General features: G+C 37.4%; 3 protein-coding genes across 3 annotated transcripts; 1 reads left to right on the forward strand and 2 right to left on the reverse strand.

The window, feature by feature from the left end:
* The first annotated feature begins 2219 nt into the window (after positions 1-2219).
* Positions 2220-3910, forward strand: LOC105258807. Its single transcript, XM_020029855.2, has 3 exons — positions 2220-2523; positions 2701-2866; positions 3118-3910. Exons 1-3 carry the CDS (start codon positions 2343-2345, stop codon positions 3677-3679), a joined length of 909 nt encoding a protein of 302 aa, XP_019885414.2. The 5' UTR covers positions 2220-2342; the 3' UTR covers positions 3680-3910.
* Positions 3911-5282: 1372 nt separating this feature from the next.
* On the reverse strand, positions 5283-6369 carry LOC112639113 (protein ANTAGONIST OF LIKE HETEROCHROMATIN PROTEIN 1-like; the record flags this gene model as incomplete). The annotated part of the gene is made up of 3 exons (XM_025412049.1): positions 5991-6369; positions 5538-5887; positions 5283-5458 (listed from the first exon to the last, which is right to left on the reverse strand). Coding segments are annotated over exons 1-3 (867 nt in total), but the record flags the coding sequence as incomplete, so codon positions are not given.
* A 3114-nt stretch (positions 6370-9483) lies between these two features.
* LOC105255964 lies at positions 9484-9927 on the reverse strand. The gene has a single exon (XM_011265550.2). It carries the CDS (start codon positions 9925-9927, stop codon positions 9484-9486), a length of 444 nt encoding a protein of 147 aa, XP_011263852.2.
* Between the last annotated feature and the right edge of the window lie 12494 nt (positions 9928-22421).

Consider the following 22421-nt stretch of genomic DNA (forward strand, 5'->3'; position numbering starts at 1 on the left):
GAGATTACCACAAGTAATCACCGGTGAAAGTTACCGAAAAGATTATATATTATTGTCGATTATTGTGAGAAAAGTTCAGATTCGATTTATATCGAACGGTTTCAGGATACGATTATCGTTAAATTCTATCGCAATTATACTCCGTTAGTCTTCTTTATCTGTAATTAATCACGACCGGATACCGTTATTCTAAGCTACCGTCTAAAATCCATGTAAAAGTTCATTCGATTTATATCGAAATTATACCCGAGGTTCGCGCATCCAGGCATGTTCCGAAATCGTACGTGCCCCTGTACTCTGATCGTAATTCGGCTCTCACCGTGGATTACCGCTGATTACCGCTAAATATTGAGTCGAATATCATTTCCGTTATACCGAACGCGTCCGGAAATCGAGCTTATTATTGTATCTTGCGTGTTAAAGATTATTGCGCTGTTAATTACTGTTTGAGCTTCCGTATTACGCTCTGTGAGATATTATATTCACCTTCGTATCGTTTAACTCACTTTTACTGTTGCATTGTAATCGCCGTTATAAAGTTATTTGTATTATTATTAATTATTATTATTTCCGTTGTGACGAAACGTGACCTTCGCGTTATCGGTTAGGAATCTTAATCTCTTTGTCTTTCGAGCTCGTATGTTCGATTTCTTATATTATACATTTTATCTTTTTTTTGTTGTTATCCACCGGATTGTGTCTATTAGATTAATCTTATCTATTATATTAGTCTTTTCTATGTTACATATTCATACTGTATTCTAACTGTTAAATATATTTACGTAATGTTAAGTAAAATAACTACAGGTCGATTATTTCTCTCTCCTGAATACTCTCCAGCGTTCTCTCTTTAAACATTCAAATCACAAAGAACTCTGCCCCTCTGCCATACACTGAGCTTAATCGTCGGACATTACCGTTACCGTACCGATATCGTGGCGCGGAAATACCGTGCCTGGCGCCCAATTCCGCTCTCCCTTCCGGAGATTTATAAGTTACCGCATTTTTGGAGATACCGTCTTAACAATCGATACCGCCTGATACCATACCCGCCAAACTTGCACGCTACCTCCTCGAGATCGGCGTTCTCGAAGTGGGCAACGGCGTCGCAATATATATATATATATACCTATATATATATATATATATATATATATATATATATATATATATTGTGATGTTGCCGTCCTGTCGCGTGTCCATCCGTCCCGATAAGTTTAACGGGTCGCGGGCCGAGCGGCCGCGCCAGAATCTGCATCGAGAGAGAACATTATCGAGCTCCCCGGAGAGACGAATGATATGTTTTTCGCGTTTATTAATTTTATTATTTTTTGTCATTTCTTTTGTATCGAGCGAATTGCGAGCAACCCGCTGGAGAAAATCAGGAGGGCGAGGAGCGCATCGAGGGATCTTACGTCACGGCTGACGACACAGCGCTTCTCGACAGCCAGTGAGAGACGAAATAGCGCCCAAAGAATCCAGCCACCAAACGCCAAGGGGGCAACATCGCCCCTTCTCGGCCAAACAGGGCGAAGGCCTAATCGGCGCTATCTCCCCCGCAGAGGCGAGAACGACAGCTGAGCCTCCACCGGGTCATTGAAAATGGGCCCGCGACAACGAAATTTTAATTTAAGGCCGTTGCGCGCCAGGCACCGAAATACCTCGCATTTCACGAGGCGCCAGGATCTCTCGCGTGCCGCGATATGATTGGCCGCGGGGCTGCGCACCCCTCTACGCGGTCATTGACGCCGCTATCGACCCGGGATGGAAAGATCCAAGGATCATTCTGGTGCGGGAGCTCGACCTAATTAGTCGCTTTATTATAGTTGTCGTTTTGTGAGTCTTGTTTGTCGCCGTGTTGAGACATCCCGAGAGGACGAGGCCAAGGACCATCCCCTGCAGGGAGAACGTAGTATCGGTGAGGTTGCCCATCTTTTTATTATGAGCCACATACGCGATTTGATCCGCCGGCCGGCCATTCTGCCGCCGTCGCCATTTTCGTGTTTCGCGACCGCTCAGGCTCAGGATCGAGCCAGCGAGATTTTGGTGAATTTTCGGGCGATCGGAGGCAAGCGACCGAGGAAGAGCGGACAATCGTATTGTAGGCATTAATTGATAAGGTAAGTGTGGGTCCACAACCTTGCTTTAATGTGTTGTAAGCCCTAAGGCGCAGTACGTAATTGACGTCACGTCCGGGCGTAACAATGTTTTAAGCCGGATCACGTAGGGCGGAAAGGAAATGGTCAAATCCATTTTTTAACGCTAAAGTTAAAAGCATAGAGCCCAATACATCATCGCGGGCGAAAGTGTTTTTGTGCGACGTTTCACAATTTGTGGAAAAAATGAGCGATTGTATAAACGAAAATGTTGTTCAAGACATTGTACATATTAATGATGAAGCTTTGGCCACTCTTGTGAAGAGCAATCCATATTTATACAATAAAAAGCATAAAGATTTCAAGAATGTTGAAGTGAAAAAGGATACATGGAAAGTCATTAGTACATGTTGTGGTGCAACTTCTGGCAAGTATTTTCTATATTTCTATTTTTTTATATAAAAATTATTGACTATTTATGTCTTAAATGTGTAACGTGAATTAAATTTAGGTTAGGGTTAAGTTAAATGTTTTACATATCCATGGTATAATATATATCAGGTTCATTATAACCTTTAACATACTGAAAAATTATTGATTTCAGGAGAAGAAGCAGAAAATAGATGGAACCAACTTCGAAACCAGTTAGGAAGGAAGTTGCGGGAGATGAAACGTAAACCGCCCAGTGGTTCCGAAGGTGGAGTGAAAATGACCACTTGGGATTTAATGCCAGCCATGTCCTTTCTCATACCTCACATTGAACATAGAAGGTAAATAAAATTCTAATTCTCATATGGTACAAAAAGATCCTTTATTTTCCTGAGTTGTAAGTCATAAAAGATATACTGTGTAGAATGTCGAAAAAAAAGAAAAATTTCTTTTCCATTGTATATGATACATAACTTAAGAAACTGTTATAGTTGGACATAACATCACTTACGCAGTAAACCTTTTATGACTTACAACTTTCTCTATGTATTAAAGTATGCCCTAATATTAATTTCCAGAATTTTTTTGACAGAACTCGAGGTTCCATGACTTTCTCACATAATTCTGGACCGTCAACATCACCAAGCGGTTCATCTTCAAACTCTGAAAATTGTGTGATATTACCATCACCATCTTCACTCGATTTGGTGAGTGACGAAATATCAATCGAGTACGATGCAGAAGGGAATACATGCAGTTCCTCGCCTGTAAAAATTATATCGGATGATTTAGACGTTTTTATTGACATAACAAACAATGATGGTGATAAGAAAAAACAATTAAATGAAAGCGATGAAAAGAATGCTGGATTTCCGTCCAAGAAATATAAAACTGCTGTCCCGTCATTGGATACTTTTTCTCAACAAAAGAAGAATAAAGAGAATAATCTAGAATTGCTGATTGCAAAGTCTTCGTCTGCCATCCAATCTATGGCGACATGTTTCACACAGGATACTCTAAATGAAACGAATAAAGAAAAAAAGATGCATCCTTTTGTTGTTGCTATAGAAGCAGCATTTGAAAAGGTTTTTGCTGAAATGGAAATGGAATGTTTTATGGCTGTTATGAACGTTATCAGCAAATATCAAAAATAGGTAAACTTGTACCATCAACTATATTTACACGTCACTCTTAATTGGGTTTAATAATATCTGTAATTGTAAGATATTGGCCAATCATAACCGTTCCATTCTTCAGAGTTTCAGAGGAATGGCTATGATTAGCCAGTCTTAGAACTACGAATATTATAAAATCCGATTAAAGGTGACGTGTAAACATAGTCATCGATGAATACGTTTCCATTCCAAAGAACCTTGATTATAAAATCAAAAGTCAATTTTTTTTTCTAAATTTGTTTTTAATTTTAATTATGTTATACAAGGATACATTTTTATTTTTCTAGTGAACAAAATCGTTCCTATAATAAATGTTAATTATGTAATAATTTTATTTTAGCGAGAATATTATCAATATTTTAAGGGAAGTTTCATATCTTTACAAAAAAGTAGAAGCTAATCAGAACTCGCACTGGTAGTAACCTTATCATAATCTTACTACTTTCCTTAATAAGCTTATTCTCATCGAGAGTTCTGATTGGCTTCTGCTTCCTCATTTTCTGCCAAAGTGTGATTTCTTTCTAAAGGTGTCATTCCAAAGAACTATTTGTTTTTATTTTTAAATGTTATACATCTTTATTTTTAATTATGAAATAATTTTTATTTTAACAATAATTAATATTATTATTAATCTTTTAAATTATTTCAAAGATTTTTATTTCAAAGTATTATTTCAAAGATCCTTAACTAAAATATTGGAAGATTAATTAATTTTTCTAATTTTTAAAATTTTTCATTATATTATGCAAAAGTACAGTATTTATTTTGCTAATGAACAAAATTGTTTTTACTAGAAATGTTAATTCGTAATAAAAATTAATATCTATTATTAGTAATCTTTGTGTTGACATATACTGTGATTTTTATTTTAGTACGTAGATATAGTAATAATAGTATAAAAATATGTCTACAAGTATTATAATATATATTATAAATAAACTATATATATATATATATATACATATATGTATAAATTATTATAATATAATAATGATAAAATATTATTTACTGTTTTTTATTACAAATGAAACTAAGGCATATTTATATCAAAACCTCTGTAAATAGTTTGCCACTGCCAAGGCACTTTCCCTTCCTCACTCAAAAAATATTCTGCGATTGTGTCTCTCTGATGAGTTGCAACTAATGCACCTCTGTTTGCTCCTAATCGACCAATATTCTGGAGGTAGTTACAGAAAGGATCTCTCCGCCATTCACCAGGTACTAGATTATAACTGTCATCTTCGTGATCTACATATGAAGGTGGGCAATATTGTTTGAATCCCTGCAGGTGTTCTTCTCTTTTCATAATAAAGTTATGAAGACACACTGTGGCAAGAATAATGCTTTCACTATTATGAGGATGGTGAGCCAAAGTGTTGCGTAAAACTCGCCACCTATTAGAATTAAAATAAAAATAAATATGATTGAGTTACTTGTCTTTATATAATAGTTCATTGTCAATACTATTATGTTAATGGAAATACCTTGATGTCAAAATTCCAAAGGCATTCTCGATTGTGAGTCTTCCACGAGATAGCCTGTAATTAAAAATTCGATGTGCCTCGCTTAGGAAATTTCTTCTTGGATATGGTCTCATTAAGTTGGTGCGTAATGGGAATGCTTCATCGCCAACAAGAAAGTAGGGAACAAACACATTACTACCAGGCAACCGTTCTGGATCTGGGAAATTAAGAGACCCTTCCTCCATGGCTATACCAAATGCAGAGGAACTGAAAATACTGCTGTCTGGAAGAGATCCTAAAAAAATGTTGAAGTTATTAATAAGAAACAATCAAATTAAGAAAGAAAGGTTATTTTATACTATATTACAACGTACCATAATTTCCTACTTCCATCCATGTAAAGCAATATTTGCTGTCACAGAGTGCCATCAATACAAAGCTAAAATATTGTTTATAATTGAAGAATTGGAAGCCACATTTTGGTGGACATTGTAATCTGATATGCTTCCCATCTAAAGCTCCACAACAGTTTGGTAAATTCCATCTTGACCAGTATCCATCTGCTATGCGTTTCCATTCTATCGTGGAAGGTGGTGCTAAATGAGTACTCTTCAAACACTTCCATATAGCTTCACATGTCTCTCGAATCACCTCATATGCAGTAGACTTGCCTATCTTCCAATAGTTTGATAAACTAACAATGCTATTGCCAGATGCTAAGTAACTACAAACCAATATACAATTTAATAACAAAATGAAAAACAATAATACAAAATAATAAAACAAAATAATACAAAAAAAGTAGTCACAAATGGAATACAACATACCTAAGTGTGATGGCTAAACGAAATTCTGGAGTTAAAAACTCTCTATAACTATGTTTTTGAATATCATCTGTGATGATTGTTAAAAGTTCTTCAAATTGTTCAACTGTGAGTCGCGTAAATCGAAAAAACTTTTCATGATCTGTATGTTTGTATCTCAAAAAAACAGTCTCATACGCTCCCAGTTGCCCACGCTCCAGAATTAAAGGGTGCACCCACCAACGCCGACCACTGAATTTTTTTAGTCGCTTTAAATATAAATAGAGTTCAAATATAAATATATTTCCAACACACGCAAGGATAAATAAACGTTTTCGTTTGTTGTATTTTATTATTTGCGGCATTATTCCTTTGTAATGTAAATAAGGTTAAGGAAAGCACACACTTATCTACGAGAAAATAAACATTATGCATTATGCGTTATGGAATTAGACGTATAAATATTGTGGACTATTGTCTTTAAGGTTATATCTTGCGACTTAAAGCATACGGATTACGGCTTAAAGCTTTCGTCACTTAAAGCAAGGTTGTGGACCCACACTAACGTTCGTCTCTCTCCGGGTCTCGGGGTATTCATTACGCGTAGCTATCGACCGCCGAATATCGACTGCGTGCGCGAAGGATCGCGAAAAGCGTACGCCGGCCGTGTCGTCGTGTCATATCGTTGCCGCGTGAAATATTCCCGTAAATTATCTCAGGGCGATTTTTGTGTCTGATTTCATGGATGTCGTCGTCGATTGTTAAGAGTGCGTGTGAGTGTTTATTGTACTTTATCGTATTGTGTGCGTTAGAGTATTTGCGTCTTTGTCGCGCTTATTACGCCGTCGAATAGAGCGTAATAAATGTTAATAGAATACTTGCGTCTTTGTCGCGCTTATTACGCCGTCGAATAGAGCGTAATAAATGATACTCTGCGTCTGTCGAATTTGTCGCGGTGCGAAATAATTGCAAAAGTACCACCGAAAGTGAAATCTGAGCTGCTTGCGCGGAAGAAAGAGGCGAAACGCTGGCTGAGAAAAATCTCCGACCGCCGTCGGCTACCGAATATTGAAAATATCGTTCGCCTGTCGCATACGAGATCCGTCTTCGCAAAACTATTAGTTATTTTCGATCTCTGGTTAATTAGGCTGTCGAACTATTAGGTTGTCGTTTAGAGTTGCGAACTGGGAAATTGTGAGGAAGAATCTGTAGCGATAAGTTGTCGATTTGATTGCCGAAATTACGATATGTTTTGAGTGAATATTATCCGCGAATATTTTCGTGCCGAAAATCCTTTGTCTTTGGAGAAATATCGTTCCGTCCCGCAAACTCCGGCCATAAAAACGGGCTCGGATAAACAACAGGAATGTGTTAGCGCTCTCGTTTTCGATTGATGATTTCAAGCGAACATTTGCTTTGAATAACGTCTTATTATTCGTGCCAAGATTAATTTGATGGTGTATTTCGCTTTCGTAATTTTTTTGAATTTATTGTGAACCGTCGTTTTCAATCTGATTTGTTATTCAAGTTTATTCTTACATTTTTCTTTTATATTATTTCTTTAATAAATGTGTTATATTTCTTCGTTAAATTCGCGTAATTTATTTGAGTGTTAGTCTCTCGTGACTGTCGATATCTGTCGTTGAGTCTGTCGCATTTGGAATTAGTGAAGTCTCGCATAATCAATTGACTTTCTTCCAAAACCCCTCCCCTCTACCGTTAGGCGAGCTAATCGGCCCGTGGCGAAGCAGGCTATCATATTTTTCGCGTTTTTTGACGTTTCGTGGAAACTGATGCGTGAAAGATCGCATCTGGCACCCAACCTATCGAGATATCGAAATGGTCTCCGCTCCGCCGCGGCTCGCGCGAGAACGTCCTCCATCCCTGTTCCTCAGAGCGCGAATACATTAATTTCGCTATTTTTTTTTGACGGCGTTTTCGCTCCCCCGCGCATGCTCCCCTCCAACATCTCGAGGAGTGTGTCGATTAATTTGAATTGAAAGAAATGTCGCAATATATATATATGTTAATAAATATCTTAATATCGCTAGTCGAATAATCAAAGGATTATTGAAAAAATGTAGTCGACCAAACTAGCTAGAAATTTAGTTTATTATTGCGACGTTTCGACCATATGGTTGTGGTCCTTATCAAGTACATACTGCAAAGATTATAAATTGATAAATTAATTGACAGTTTCAATATATAACACGCTCAACGAATTAAAATGTAACAATGTTAGTATACCGAAGCCATAAATCAAGAGACCGGCATAGACGATAATCTTATAAATTGCACAAATCACATTAAAAAAGAAAACGTTATTTATTAAAAGATTTAAATTAGAGAGAAATTGATGTGTCCGTGAGAGACATCGTCAAGAGACTAAAAACAAACGCTATGAGACGGGACTATGTGACCTTTATTATTTTATCGTAAATATTATTTAAATTATCTGTGTCTTTCTGTAGGTTGATTAAATTATTATTAAATTTTTTGATGAAAAACATCTCAGCAATTTCTCTCTTTCGAACATATTTTTCGTTATACAGAATATTAGGTTTCGACCAGTCAAAATCATGTCTAGATTCTGATCTATGTTTGCTAATAACCGAATGATTAGATTCATGTAACTTTATATTGTTGCAATGTTCTTTTAATCGCGTACGTAAATGTCTTTTTGTTTACCCGATGTATGACAAATTGCAATCTTTACAATTTAATTTATATACAACACCTGTCTTATCGTTATTCTGTAAATTATCTTTACCAAGTCTAATTAAATTATTTAGTTTTTTAGTTATTTTGTAGACGACGTTAAAACCGCTATTTTTCAGAAGGCGATTCAAATCATGACTCGAATTCTCCACATATGGTATTGAAATAAATTGAGTCTTGTCAGAACCAGCAAGATTCACGTTAACTGTATCATTAAGATCACGATTATTTAAAAAATTAACTCTTTTTTGAATGTGTCTGTGTATTATATGTTCAGGAAAACAATTACTGATTAAAGTGTCAAATACTAATTTGATATTTTCTTGCCAGAAGCAGTCGTTAGATAATAGAATAGCATGGTCAACTAAATTCAAATGAGATTCGTCTCTCCAGTTCGGCGCCTCCACTGGTCGGCTGTCGTACTGGCCCTGGTGATCGGGGCGTCGACGCTGGCCGAGGTATGCGGCTCCGCTAGCGGAAAATGGCGAGAATCGCCGGTTACGGGAGTCCAAAAAGAAACTTCAAAAGAGTACTCTAATTGGTTCGTCTATGAGTGGTTTATCCCCTCTGATTGACTTGCGAGCTGATACTCGATTTCGGCTTTCCGCGGTCGGCCTTATATACTGGTCTTGCCGGATCTCACTTGCACGAAGATCGGCGCCTGTATGCTCGCGCTGCCGCGCGCTAGCTTGCGCGCCTCGGTTGCCGTGTGGCCAGGCACTCGGCGCTATACGCCGTTACGCCTGTGTGGCGTATGGTAGAACGCCACAGGACCCCCCTGGTTGTGGTAGAGTTGGTCCTATTTGGGCGTGAACCGGACTGGTTGACGTATCGTCCGTCCTGTTCTTGTCGTTTTGGACGTGGCTTCCGAGTCAGCCTTTGGTATCTTGGTAGTTGGTGTTTCGTCGTCCAAGATGTAGGCTGGCTTCAATCTGTCGACTGAGATGTTAACAGCCTTCCCTCTGATTCGGAGTTTGTACGTCTTGTTGCTTCGGTTCAGTACTTCGAATGGTCCGTCGTATGGCAGGTGAAGAGCTCCGGCTGATGCATCGTGTCGCACGAGCACGTGTGATGCTGTCTTCATATTTTTGAAGACGAAGGTGGTCTTCTTGGCATGATGCTCGACTGTTGATTGCAGGCGGATCATTGCCTTCCTTAGTCTTGTTACCAAAGTGTCTTTATTCCCTTGCCTGAGCAAACTGCTGCTGTCCAGGAACTGTTCTGGAAGGCTCCCGTACAGCATTTCTGCTGGGGTGGAGTTTACGTCTTCCTTTCAGGCTGCCCTGATGCCAAGTAGTATGACCGGTAGGACTTGGGTCCATGCCTCTATCTCGTGGCATTTTATTGCAGCTTTTAATTGGCGGTAGAATTTCTCCACCATTCCATTAGCCTCAGGATGGTACGCTGTCGTCCTGATGTGTTTGGTGCCAGTTAGCTTGGTTAGGTCCTGGAAGAGTTCGGCTTCGAATTGTCGGCTCTGGTCCGTCGTAATTCGAGCTGGTGTGCCGAACCGCGCTATCCAGTCTGTGAAGATATGTCTGGCGATCGTTTTTGTTGTGATGTTTGGTACTGGTATAGCCTCTGCCCATCGCGTGAACCTGTCCACTATGGTGCAGCAATACCTGCATCCTTCGGACATAGGTAGAGGTCCGACGATGTTAACATGGATGTGCTGGAATCTCTGCGTCGGCTGCATAAAAATTCCAGTCTGGGTGTGGTTATGCCTGGTCACCTTCGCTTTTTGGCACTGGATACATACTCGTGCCCATTCCTTGCAGTCCCGCTGGATTCCTGGCCACATGTATCTTTCTGCTACGAGTTTGGCTGTAGCCTTCATCCCTGGGTGCGCCAAACTGTGCAGGTATTGGAAGATCTTCTTCCTCAAGCTCTTAGGCACGTACGGTCGGACTACCGGTGTGCTGGTGGCGCATCATGCTGACTTCTTTGATCCGGGCACTGGAATTTGAGTTAATTTTATTTTATCTTCGCACTGCAGAAGTTCCTGTAATTCTTCGTCGTCCTTCTGCTCTTGTGCCACAGTGTCGAGTTCTACTGCGGTTTCTACCCGTGACAGTGTGTCGGCTACGGTATTATCTTTGTCTTCTATGTGCTGTATGTCCGTCGTGAATTGTCCTATGAACTCGAGATGTCGTGCTTGTCTTGGCGAGCTTTGTATAGGATTTTTCTTGAACGCATGTATTAATGGCTGATCCGTGAAAACAATGAATAGTTTTCCTTCTAGCATATGTCTGTAGTGTTTGATGGTGACATATATTGCTAGCAATTCCCTGTCGTATGGGCTGTATTTTATTTGTGCCGCGCTCAGTTTCTTGCTTAGAAATGCCAGAGGCTGCCATCCATTCGTTGTTTTTTGTTGAATCACAGCGCCCATTGCAGTTGCTGATGCGTCGGTTGTTACTGCTAGACTAGCCGTTGGATCCGGATGAGCTAAGAGTGTTACTCTTGCTAGGCTTTCCTTGCATTGTTTGAATGCCTGTTCGCGCTCCTGATTCCATTCGACCGTCGTTTTCCCTTTCGTCTTAGGTCTTTTTAAAGCGTCGTTCAAGATTGCCTGTTTTTCCGCAACCTTCGGAATGAACCTTCTGTAGAAGTTGATCGTCCCAAGAAATTGTCGTAGTTGCTTTGTGACCGGACAGATGGAAGAGTTATCAAGGATTTGGCCCGAATTATGAGGTTTAGTTCCTACCTTTACGGTCGCCAGTCTGTTTTCCCTCCAACAGACAAGGAAAATCTGCTACAACCCTCAGATGATCGCTGGAACCCCGGGTTGAGCGCCTCTGTTGATTGGATCCGCCGTATGGGAACCACTGTTTAATTAGCGATCGCCCTTCGTCACGGATTTCCTTTATTAGCACTACGCACTGAACCTTTCTTTGTCAGCACGCGTGGCTGACGCAACTGCGTATCACCCGGCCTCGGCCGAGCTTTGTGTAACCCGATCCGGTGTTACCTATCACGCGCGCACTATGCTCGCGACGGAATTTTCCACTCGCGACGCAATTTCTTACACGCGTCATTTACGACAAAGACCTTCGTCGTATTTCCCTCAGATTTTTTAAACACACACGCGATTAATCACGATCACTCGAGACAACGCGCAGATCGACTAATTATTGTTCCCTTTGTTACAGGTCTCGGTGACGCAACACGACTACGCATTCCCCAAAAAGACGTTATTATCGGAAGCCGAGACTCACGCACCGCGAAACCAGGAACTTCCACAGGCCGATCTATTTATTAGGTCAGGAAAATCCAAAGGATAAAGCTCTCACACATTCGCGAGAAAAGACAAACACTTGTGTTTGAATTTTAATGAAGAAATAAATTTATTTAAAAATTTATTTAATCTTATAATTATTATTATTATAATAATTAATTATACCTCGAACAACGTGTGACGACGTCGTCTTGATATTTGGATTAACGTCACACACTATTCACGTGACAGATTAATCCTCTTTTTCACACTAATTATCTTACGCGATAATTAACGTGACTTCACTTAAACTATTCGCATAAATAAAATTTACAATGAGATATATAAGCGCGGTATACTCGCACGAGAAGACTGATCTTACTCTCTTGAGCGCCCGATCGGGAAGAAGCCCCGAGCCTTTGTTGCGCTCGCTCTTATAGCCTCCCCACTCCTGAGAGACTCGCTCGTAGGCTCCGCCTACCGCAGTGTACACCTTTCTACACTTGGTGTACTTTTAACTTAAAAATAAAGATGAGTCAAAATAAACGTTATACGCGTATTCTTCGCGTGTAAATACGCATATAAATTAATAAAACTAAAGTAGACTTGCACCTTCGATGTGCATCTCCTACACCGAAAGTGCAGAAAATAATTTCTAACTAAACTACGCTATTCGCGCTAAAAACGACAGGGTTACGTTTCCCTGTGTTCACGAAACGAAAAGAAACAATTTTCGCAATATGCACCTCGCGAGTGCATTTATTGCCCTTAAGGTGCAACTAAATTATAATTAATTAAAACCACGCAGAATGCGCTAAGACTGTCAGGGCTATGTTTTCCTTGGCTCGCCGAACATAAAAGAACGATTTCGCGACGTGCACCTTACGAGTGCACTCATTGCACTTAAGGTGCAACCAAATTATAATTACATAATAATTACGCAAACTGCGCCAAATTGCCAGGTTACGTTTTCCTGGGCTCGCAAAACATAAATTAACATTTTTCGCTAAGTGCACTTTTTTATCTGCACTTTGTGCACTTTGTACACTTTACTCAAAAATAAAGTTAAACTTTGCAGAACGCGAAAATTCGGCAAGGATATTCTTTCCTGTGCCTTACAAAAGCAAAATAAATGATTTCCCGGAAGGGGACGGAAAACAATCAAAATAATAATATCGCGTAACGACGCTCCAAGACCGCCTGGGATCGGTCTCCTATGGTCCGCTAAATAAAATAAAGCTATTTTCTTAAGTGCACTTTTTAATTGCACTTTGTGCATTTTGTGCACCTTATTTCAAAATGAACTTAAAATTTCGCAGAACGCAAAAATTTGACACGGATTTACTTTCCCGTGCCTTCCGAAAAAGAAAATTAAGATTTCCCGAAGTGGGAGACAAAATAATCAAAGTTAATAAAACCGCGTGAAACGCGTTAAAACCAACTAGGATCGGTTTCCCGTGGTTCGGTAAATAAAATAAAGGTATTTTATTAAGTACACTTTTTTAACTGCACTATGTGCACTCGGTGCACTTTTTCGCGGTAACCATTATAATTGACCCGCGATCTCTATATCAGTCGTTATTTACTCGAACGAACTGATTTTAACTGAAATAGAACAAAATAGATTTTCGCCCTCTGCGACTTGTGCACTTCCGTCACTCGGCTACTCTAAAATAATAAAATAATAGAACCGGACGGTCTAGCTTTGCTTCCCGCACCGATAGGCGTACCCTAACGCAAAGACGATAAATTAAAGATATCCCGGGATCTACTACACTCGACAAGTGCACTACCTGCACTTTTTGCACTCTGTGCTTGATCTTAGGAAAAATAAGAATCTACTCTACTCGGGATGCTTCCCGATGAAGGAAAAGTCAAAAGACTAACTTGAGCCATGTGCACTTCTCGCGTGCACTTCTTGCACCTTGTGCACTTCCCGACTCTAGATTAAAATAAACTCATTCGAGGATATTTCACGCGTTATCTAAACGCTATAGAGTGTTATCCGAGCGTGACTTATTATCCTACGCTCGACGCTTAACTTATCTTAAATTTACAATAAGTAGGCTTAATAGTAACTTATGATATTCGCAGAATATCTAAATCTCACAGTTCTAACTGTCCGTGTGCCCGCCGCATGGGCTCTTTCCATGACGGGCCGGGTCGTGGTTCGACCACTTTTCTCGCAGCACGTCTCAGACGATATACCGGTGTCTTGTTGCCTTCGGAGTCCACACGGTACGTCACCGCGTCGGTGACCATCTTCACCGGAGAATCCTGCAGCATCGAAGAAGTCGATCCGTCACTGAAGATGGCCGATGAACCTGTCGGTCGCATCTTCACAGTTGTCGGTTGCGGGAAGCTTTTGATGGCGTCAATCTTTTCTGGCAAGGGTTGTGTTCCTTCCTTTGTGACTAAATATCCCAGAAACCGTACCGCGTCTGATCCGAAGGTGCATTTGGCTGAGTTAATTCTAACCCCGTAATCGCTGAGTCGTGCGAATAGCTGTCTCAGATGCGTCTCGTGCTGTTCCTTATCCGTTGATGCCACCAGGATGTCATCTATATACGCATAGCAGAATTCCAGGCCATGAAGAACTTCATTGATGAATCTCTGGAATGTTTGTGCTGCATTGCATAGTCCGAATGGCATGTACTTGAATTCAAAGAGGCCAAACGGCGTTGTTATGGCCGTTTTCGAGACGTCTTCTTGTCGCACTGGTATCTGCTCTAACCAAATCGATCATTGAAAAGATCTTCTTTTGGTGGAGCGTCTACGCGAAGTCTTCTATGTGCGGTATCGGATATCGGTCTGGAATGGTCCTTGCATTTAGTCGTCTGTAATCTCCGCATGGCCGCCAAGTGTTGTCTTTCTTCAGGACCATGTGGAGAGGTGATGACCATGCGCTCTTAGAGGGTTGTATGATGTCTTCTTGGAGAAGCAGGTCGAATTCTGTCCTAACCAATTTCAGCTTGTCCGGCGCTAATCTCCTTGGTCTGCAGGCTTCCGGTTGGCCTGGTGTTGTTTGTATGTGGTGTTCTGTCCCGTGTTTTATCACTTCCCTTGCTTGTGTTGGTCTGGTGATATTCGGGAACTCCTTTACGAGCGTGTGGAACTCGCTTTCTTCTACTACCATCTTAATTGACAAGACTTGTTTGTAGCATCTTGTGTCTGCGGCTGTCAATCCGGTTTTTCCGTCGATGAGCTTGCCCCTTTTCATGTTTGGTAACAAGTCGTAGTGCGCGAGGATCCGATGATAGGTTGACCCACGTCTGCTATTATGAACCTCTAAGGAAATGCTCTCCTCAGATTGAAGTCCAGCTTGATCGTAATTGAGCCGTACGTGATTATCGGTTATCCATTTGCCGCAAACAGCTCGTATGCTTCTGGTCGTCTCCTGGTGTTAGTGGAAGATCGTGGAAAGACTTACATCTGACCCAGTGTCCACTAGGTACTTTATCTTAGTGTTGTTGTCCGTGATGTATAAGCAGCTTGGCATCGGGCTGACTTCATTTGCCGCCAACAATGAGTGCCTATTCGTTTTTTGTGAATGTGCACGGTTGTGCACAACGGCGAGCGTCTGCTCCGAATCATCGGTGATAGTAGCACTGACCCTCCTTGACGGGAGTCTTGCTGCGTGGTCTGCCCTTTGATCGGCTTCGAGCTCGGCTGTGTCCTTTCCGCTACTCCTTGGCCATGTTGGTCAGTTGTTCCGTCAGGGTAGCCACTTGCTGCGTGAGTGGTTCCATTTGGCTTGCCCACGTGCTCTGCGGACTGCTGGTGGAGACTACTGGTGGATGCTCTGTCGCCAGGACGAGGGCTCTGCAGTTTACTTCGTGGATTCTCAGCCTGCTCTGCTACGTCCTGAAATTTGTCAGTCTTCCTGGTAGCTAGTATGGCTTGTGTTTGTGCAGGAAGACGTCCCAACCATAGTGTTCGCAGCAAATCCTCGGATACGATTGTCCCTGCCAGCGTAGACAAGTGTCGAAGGAACTGCGACGGCTTTCTATCTCCTAGCTCCTCTCTTTCTAGTAGTTGATGGATCCGTTGCTCCTGCGAGTCTGTCAGTCGCTGTACGAGTGCGCTCTTTATAGCAGCATATTTGTTGTTGGAGGGGGGATTGCGTACTCCGGTGCACTCGGCTCGTTGCTGCAGTCTGCAGTCGCCCTGATAGATCTGCCCACTGGTGAAGGTGGCAGTGGTGACAGGATTCCTGGAACTGCCTAAGGTTCAGTTGGTGAGGTGTATCGCCGGATGCGCACGTCCCAGATCTCCAGCAGATGACGAGGTGGCCTGGTGAATCTCGATGGCTCTATCGGTTGTAGATTCCAAGGCAGCAGCTCAAATGAAACTCGTCTCTCCGATTCGGCGTCTCCACTGGTCGGCTGTCATATTGGCCCTTGTGATCGGGGCGTCGATGCTGGCTGAGGTATGCGGCTCCGCTGGCGGAAAATGGCAAGAAATCGGTTACGGGAATCCAAAAAGAAACTCCAAAAGAGTACTCTAGCTGGTTCGTCTATGAGTGGTTTATCCCCTCTGATTGACTTGAGAGCTGAGACCAGGGATGCCAGTTTTGGCCCGCCGCACGCTACGCACACAAAGAAGAAACTGTGTACGTGTGGCGCTCGGCGCTCGGCAAACTTCGGGCAGTAGAAGAGTGCAGACATACTCTCTACTGTCTCCTTCCCTCTCGAGCTATAGCTATATCTATAGATAACGCCTCGAGAATCGTTTGTTAGCGGCATGATAAAAGAATGCATATACTGTCTATTGTCTCTTTCCCTCTCGAGCTATGCTATAGTTAACGCCTCGAGAATCGTTTAACGGCTCGATCCGTTTATCAGATTTCGCGTCTTGTGTAAGAGCACACAAAATTTACACATAAATAATTAAATAAATATTTTAATCATATAAAAATAATTTAATCATATAAATATATTTTAATCATATAAAAATAATAATCAAATAAACCTTCTAATACTGTAAAAATTTAAATAAATTAATTAAATAAATCTTTTGTTTATAATTTATTCAGTATATAAAAAATGTAAACTAATTTGAAAAATAAAGGACAAAAAGGGAATATAAATAATAAAAACGAATATTAAAGATGTAAACAAATTTAACAAATAAAGGACAGAAGGAAAGAAAATGTAAACGATGAAAATCCACTTTCGGCCAATATGTACGTTTTTCCTTCAAAAAATCATGCATGGTAATAATATTCTCTAACGAATAATATTCTAATATAGCATATATAATTTATCAATTCGTAAATAAATAAAATACATGTTGTTGCTCAACGGAAACCGCGAGAAGGTGGTGGTCTCTTCCGTCAAGAGGAAATGTAAAAAATGTTTTCTTAGAAAATCTAAGAAAAGATTTTTGTACATTTCCAAAGAATACAGAGGATAGAACAGAGGATAGTTAAAGAAAAGATAATTATAGAAAAGATAGACATATAAAATAAATATAAAAAGATGTAAAATTAAAAGAATATAAAGAATAGAACATAGAACAAACACAAAATCGGAAAAAAGCGCACATGTTTCACTTAATATCGAGAAAATAATGTGTGTGTGTGTGTGTGTGTGTGTGTGTGTGTGTGTGTGTGTGTGTATATATATATCGGTCAGCTTCTCATTTTGAAGAGCACTCTCATTTTGAAAAAAACATGAAAATTAATGTTTAATTATCATTAGATTTTAATGCATTAAATATAACATAAGAATGTATTAAATCAATTCAAATGAAACGTATAGAAATTAAATTCAAATATTCATACGTTGATATATACATGTACATATGTGTGTATATATATATATATATATATATATATATATATATATATGCATACATATATACATATATACATGTATATATCAACGTATGAATATTTGAATTTAATTTCTATACGTTTCATTTGAATTGATTTAATACATTCTTATGTTATATTTAATGCATTAAAATCTAATGATAATTAAACATTAATTTTCATGTTTTTTTCAAAATGAGAGTGCAGACCGATTCTTCTCTTCCAAATATGATTTTTTGAAATACATAAAAGCGCGTACATAGAAAGTACTAATGAGAACTACAGATTTTCCTTTTTTTTTGTTTTATATCTTTTAAATTACTTTTTCAGACAATGCAAATTAGAAAAAAAATAAGAGTGGTAGCAAAAATATATAAAATTTTGTAACACTTAAGATTAGTACTTTTCTTGTCAATAAAAATATATTAATAAATATAAAAATATAAATATAAAAATATATTTTTCAAAAATTTAACATCATAATGATTATTTTATATACGCATTGTGATATATTGTATACTTTTAAGTACCCTTATTATTCTCGAAATATTTGCCTTATTGTATTATCTGTTGGTACATTACTGAATAGACGTTATGCCTTTGTTTATAAAATAGCAGCTTTCGTATTTTTTCTGGCACTATCCGCTTCGCCGCTTTATCGTTTGCACGCGTGTGATCGAGACTTCGAAATCAAAAAGTTTTCTTCTTCTTTTAAAATTGCGGTACTGTGAATTTTCTCATATTTCCAATTTTTATTTATTCTTTTAGTTTTTGATTATACTTTCTTGTTCTTTTTCCTTCTTATCTTTCCAATTTGTCTACGTCTCTCTTTTGTCTTCGTTTTTTGGGATCTTTTTGATATTTTATTTATTTATTTTATTCTTTTTATTTTATTTATTTATTTATTTCATTTCTTTTATTTATTTATTTATTTTATTCTTTTTATTTTATTTATTTCTTTTATTTTATTTATTTATTTATTTGTTTATTTATTTGTTTCTTTTTATTTTATTTATTTATTTATTTTATTTTTTTTATTTTATTTATATATTTTATTCTTTTTATTTTATTTATTTATTTTATTCTTTTTGCTTTATTTATTTTATTCTTTTTATTTTATTTATTTTATTTCTTTTCTTTTATTTATTTATTTATTTATTTGTTTATTTATTTGTTTCTTTTTATTTTATTTATTTATTTATTTATCTTATTTTTTTTTAATTATTACTTCTCTGTATTTTTTTAATTAATATGGAAACACCCGATGAATTAAAGAAAATATCAAAACAGAAATTCTCGCTAGCTTGGCTTAACGATGACCGTTATAAATCTTGGATTCATCAAACATCAGATGAAACGCTTTATTATTGTATAATTTGTAACAAATCTTTTTCATGTTCATCGCGTGTTTCCAGGCATGCGGATTCTGCGTGTCATAGAAAAAATAGTGAAGGTCTTCAACATACTGATAGCAATGTACAAGAAAAGAAAACACAGTACAAAAGAAAATTCAGACAGCAATGGCTAGATATACAAGATTTTAAATCATGGTTATGCGAAGGACCCGATAATACTAGCCATTGCTTAATTTGTGATAAATTTATTGATAGTAGTTTACATCATATATATTGACACGCAGAATCCGACATGCATAAAACAAAATCAGAAAAAAGTAATGCGAACAAATCGAATGAGGATTTAAATACGCAAACTGATGAATCTCCTTTGACATTCGATGAGCGGAAAAAAATAGCTGAAATAAGATATGCGGCATTGATTACGGAGAAAAATATCCCTCATCAAACAGCAAAAGAGATTCTCAGTCTTTTTCAAGACATAGGAAAAGATCCTAATGTCTTGAAAAGCATGAATATGGGTCGAACAAAATGCAAAAATATAATTTCCAACGTTTTATGTTCGGTTGAGACGGAACGTGTTGTTAATAATATCCAAAATACAAGATTTTACATTTTTATTGATGAAACATCGGATATTACTAATGAAAAATGGATGACGTTTCTTGTTAGATATGTTGATCCTGAAACTTTAGATATTCGAACGCAATTAGTAAAGTTAATTAATATTGATGCTAAAGATTGTAGCGCAGAAAAATTATTTAGAGCTTTTGAATTAGAAATGATTAAACTACAGATTCCATTTCTAAATATTATTGCTCTGTCATGCGACAATGCATCCGTCATGACAGGAAAACATTTACCTTTTAAAAAAAATGTAGAATCCAAATGCAAAAATTTATTAACATTTTCATGTCCTTGTCACTCTGCTGCATTAGCTGCACACGCTGCATGCGCTAAGATGCCTGAATATTGCGAAGAATTTCTGAGAAAAATTGCAAGTTTCATTAACAGTAGTCCAAAACGTTTAGCCATTTTTAATGAATTTTGTGAATGTTTTCAAGATACGAATCGCAAAATTTTAAAGTTATGTGATACTCGATGGCTTTCGCATTATCAATGTATTGAGAAACTTCTTGAGTCATGGGATTCGATAAAATATTTTCTTAATGAAATAGTCGTGAACGAGAAAACAAAATCTGGAGAATATTTATTATCTCTAATGGAAAATATAGATATAAAAGCATATTATTTATTTTTAAAATATGTTTTAAATGTCTTCAATTCATTTAATGCTTTTTTCCAAGCTTATGAAACTAGAATTCATTTATTACAATCGAAATCCGTTAATTTTCTTGTGCAAATTTCCAAACATTTTTTAAAGCCAGAATTATTACATTCACTTACAAATATTTCGTTTCATGAAAAAGAAAATCACAAGTCTCTTGATAACGTAACTTTAGGATCAGAATGTGAAGAATATCTTTGTAAATTAGTAAAAAAAGGACACGCAAATGTTACAATTATTCGACAAAATTGTTTGCAATTTTATATTACTGCGGCTGAAGAAATTAGGAAGAGGTTACCTATTAATAATATATTTTTAGATAAATTACAAGTATTTCAATCACATATAGCTTTATTTGATAATAACAGAGAAACATCTTTTAACGATGTTTCTTGTATCGTGGAAACTCTTAACGGCTTCGATCAAGACGGTTTAAAGAAAGAATGGTTTCAATTATATTCTGACTTAACCATGGAAGAAAAACAAAATCTTTCAAAAATTAATTTTGATAACATGTGGAAGGAAATTTTGAAACGTCAATCCATTAGTCATCCTAAATATCCGAATTTAAAATCACTTATAAATGCAGTAAGATCACTGCCAAATTCTAACGCGGACCCTGAAAGAACATTTTCTGTCCTTACCGAATTAAAAACGAAAACAAGAAATAGACTATCATCGACCACTATTAATGCTAGTTGCGTATTTAAATCGGCGTTGAAGACGAGGGGGGAAACTGCTTTAAATATGATAATAGATGAGAAACATCTGCAACGAATGTCTACAGATATCTTATATGAACCACCATTAAAAAAAAAGAAAAGTAGTTTAACATTATATGAGGCAGACGTTGCAGATGTTGCAGATATTGCAGGTCCTTCCTCGTCTTATAACACACAACTTTAATGTCTAAAAAATAATATATTATTTTTTAGACATTATTATATATATCATATTGTATGAATAATAATATTTCCTTTCTCTCTCTCTCTCTCTCTCTCTCTCTCTAATATTATTATTTATATAATATAATATATTATTTAGCGTACATAATATATGAGTATTCAAAGTTTTAAGCACTAAAGGCACACACAGACAGAGAGAGTTTAGTGTTATTAAATCTCTTCTGAGGATCCGCGTTAGAATTTAGTAGTGATCTTACAGCATTTATAAGTGATTTTAAATTCGGATATTTAGGATGACTAATGGATTGACGTTTCAAAATTTCCTTCCACATGTTATCAAAATTAATTTTTGAAAGATTTTGTTTCTCTTCCATGGTTAAGTCAGAATATAATTGAAACTATTCTTTCTTTAAACCGTCTTGATCGAAGCCGTTAAGAGTTTCCACGATAAAAGAAACATCGTTAAAAGATGTTTCTCTGTTATTATCAAATAAAGCTATATGTGATTGAAATACTTGTAATTTATCTAAAAATATATTATTAATAGGTAACCTCTTCCTAATTTCTTCAGCCGCAGTAATATAAAATTGCAAACAGTTTTGCGAATAATTGTAACATTTGCGTGTCCTTTTTTTACTAATTTACAAAGATATTCTTCATATTCTGATCCTAAAGTTACGTTATCAAGAGACTTGTGATTTTCTTTTTCATGAAACGAAATATTTGTAAGTGAATGTAATAATTCTGGCTTTAAAAAGTGTGTGGAAATTTGCACAAGAAAATTAACGGATTTCGATTGTAATAAATGAATTCTAGTTTCATAAGCTTGGAAAAAAGCATTAAATGAATTGAAGACATTTAAAACATATTTTAAAAATAAATAATATGCTTTTATATCTATATTTTCCATTAGAGATAATAAATATTCTCCAGATTTTGTTTTCTCGTTCACGACTATTTCATTAAGAAAATATTTTATCGAATCCCATGACTCGAAAAGTCTCTCAATACATTGATAATGCGAAAGCCATCGAGTATCACATAACTTTAAAATTTTGCGATTCGTATCTTGAAAACATTCACAAAATTCATTAAAAATGGCTAAACGTTTTGGACTACTGTTAATGAAACTTGCAATTTTTCTCAGAAATTCTTCG

The sequence above is a fragment of the Camponotus floridanus genome, unplaced genomic scaffold, assembly GCF_003227725.1.
Source record: "Camponotus floridanus strain SB8 unplaced genomic scaffold, Cflo_v7.5 scaffold47, whole genome shotgun sequence".
Classification (NCBI taxonomy): Eukaryota; Metazoa; Arthropoda; class Insecta; order Hymenoptera; family Formicidae; genus Camponotus; species Camponotus floridanus.

Excerpts from the sequence above, each read along its gene's own strand:
- LOC105258807 (XM_020029855.2), top strand. The coding sequence starts at position 2,343 with ATGAGCGATTGTATAAACGAAAATGTTGTTCAAGACATTGTACATATT. Across the intron at positions 2,524-2,700 it reads ATGTTGTGGTGCAACTTCTG|GAGAAGAAGCAGAAAATAGA; the intron begins GCAAGTATTTTC and ends TATTGATTTCAG. Across the intron at positions 2,867-3,117 it reads CCTCACATTGAACATAGAAG|AACTCGAGGTTCCATGACTT; the intron begins GTAAATAAAATT and ends TTTTTTTGACAG.
- LOC105255964 (XM_011265550.2), bottom strand. The coding sequence starts at position 9,927 with ATGCTGTACGGGAGCCTTCCAGAACAGTTCCTGGACAGCAGCAGTTTG.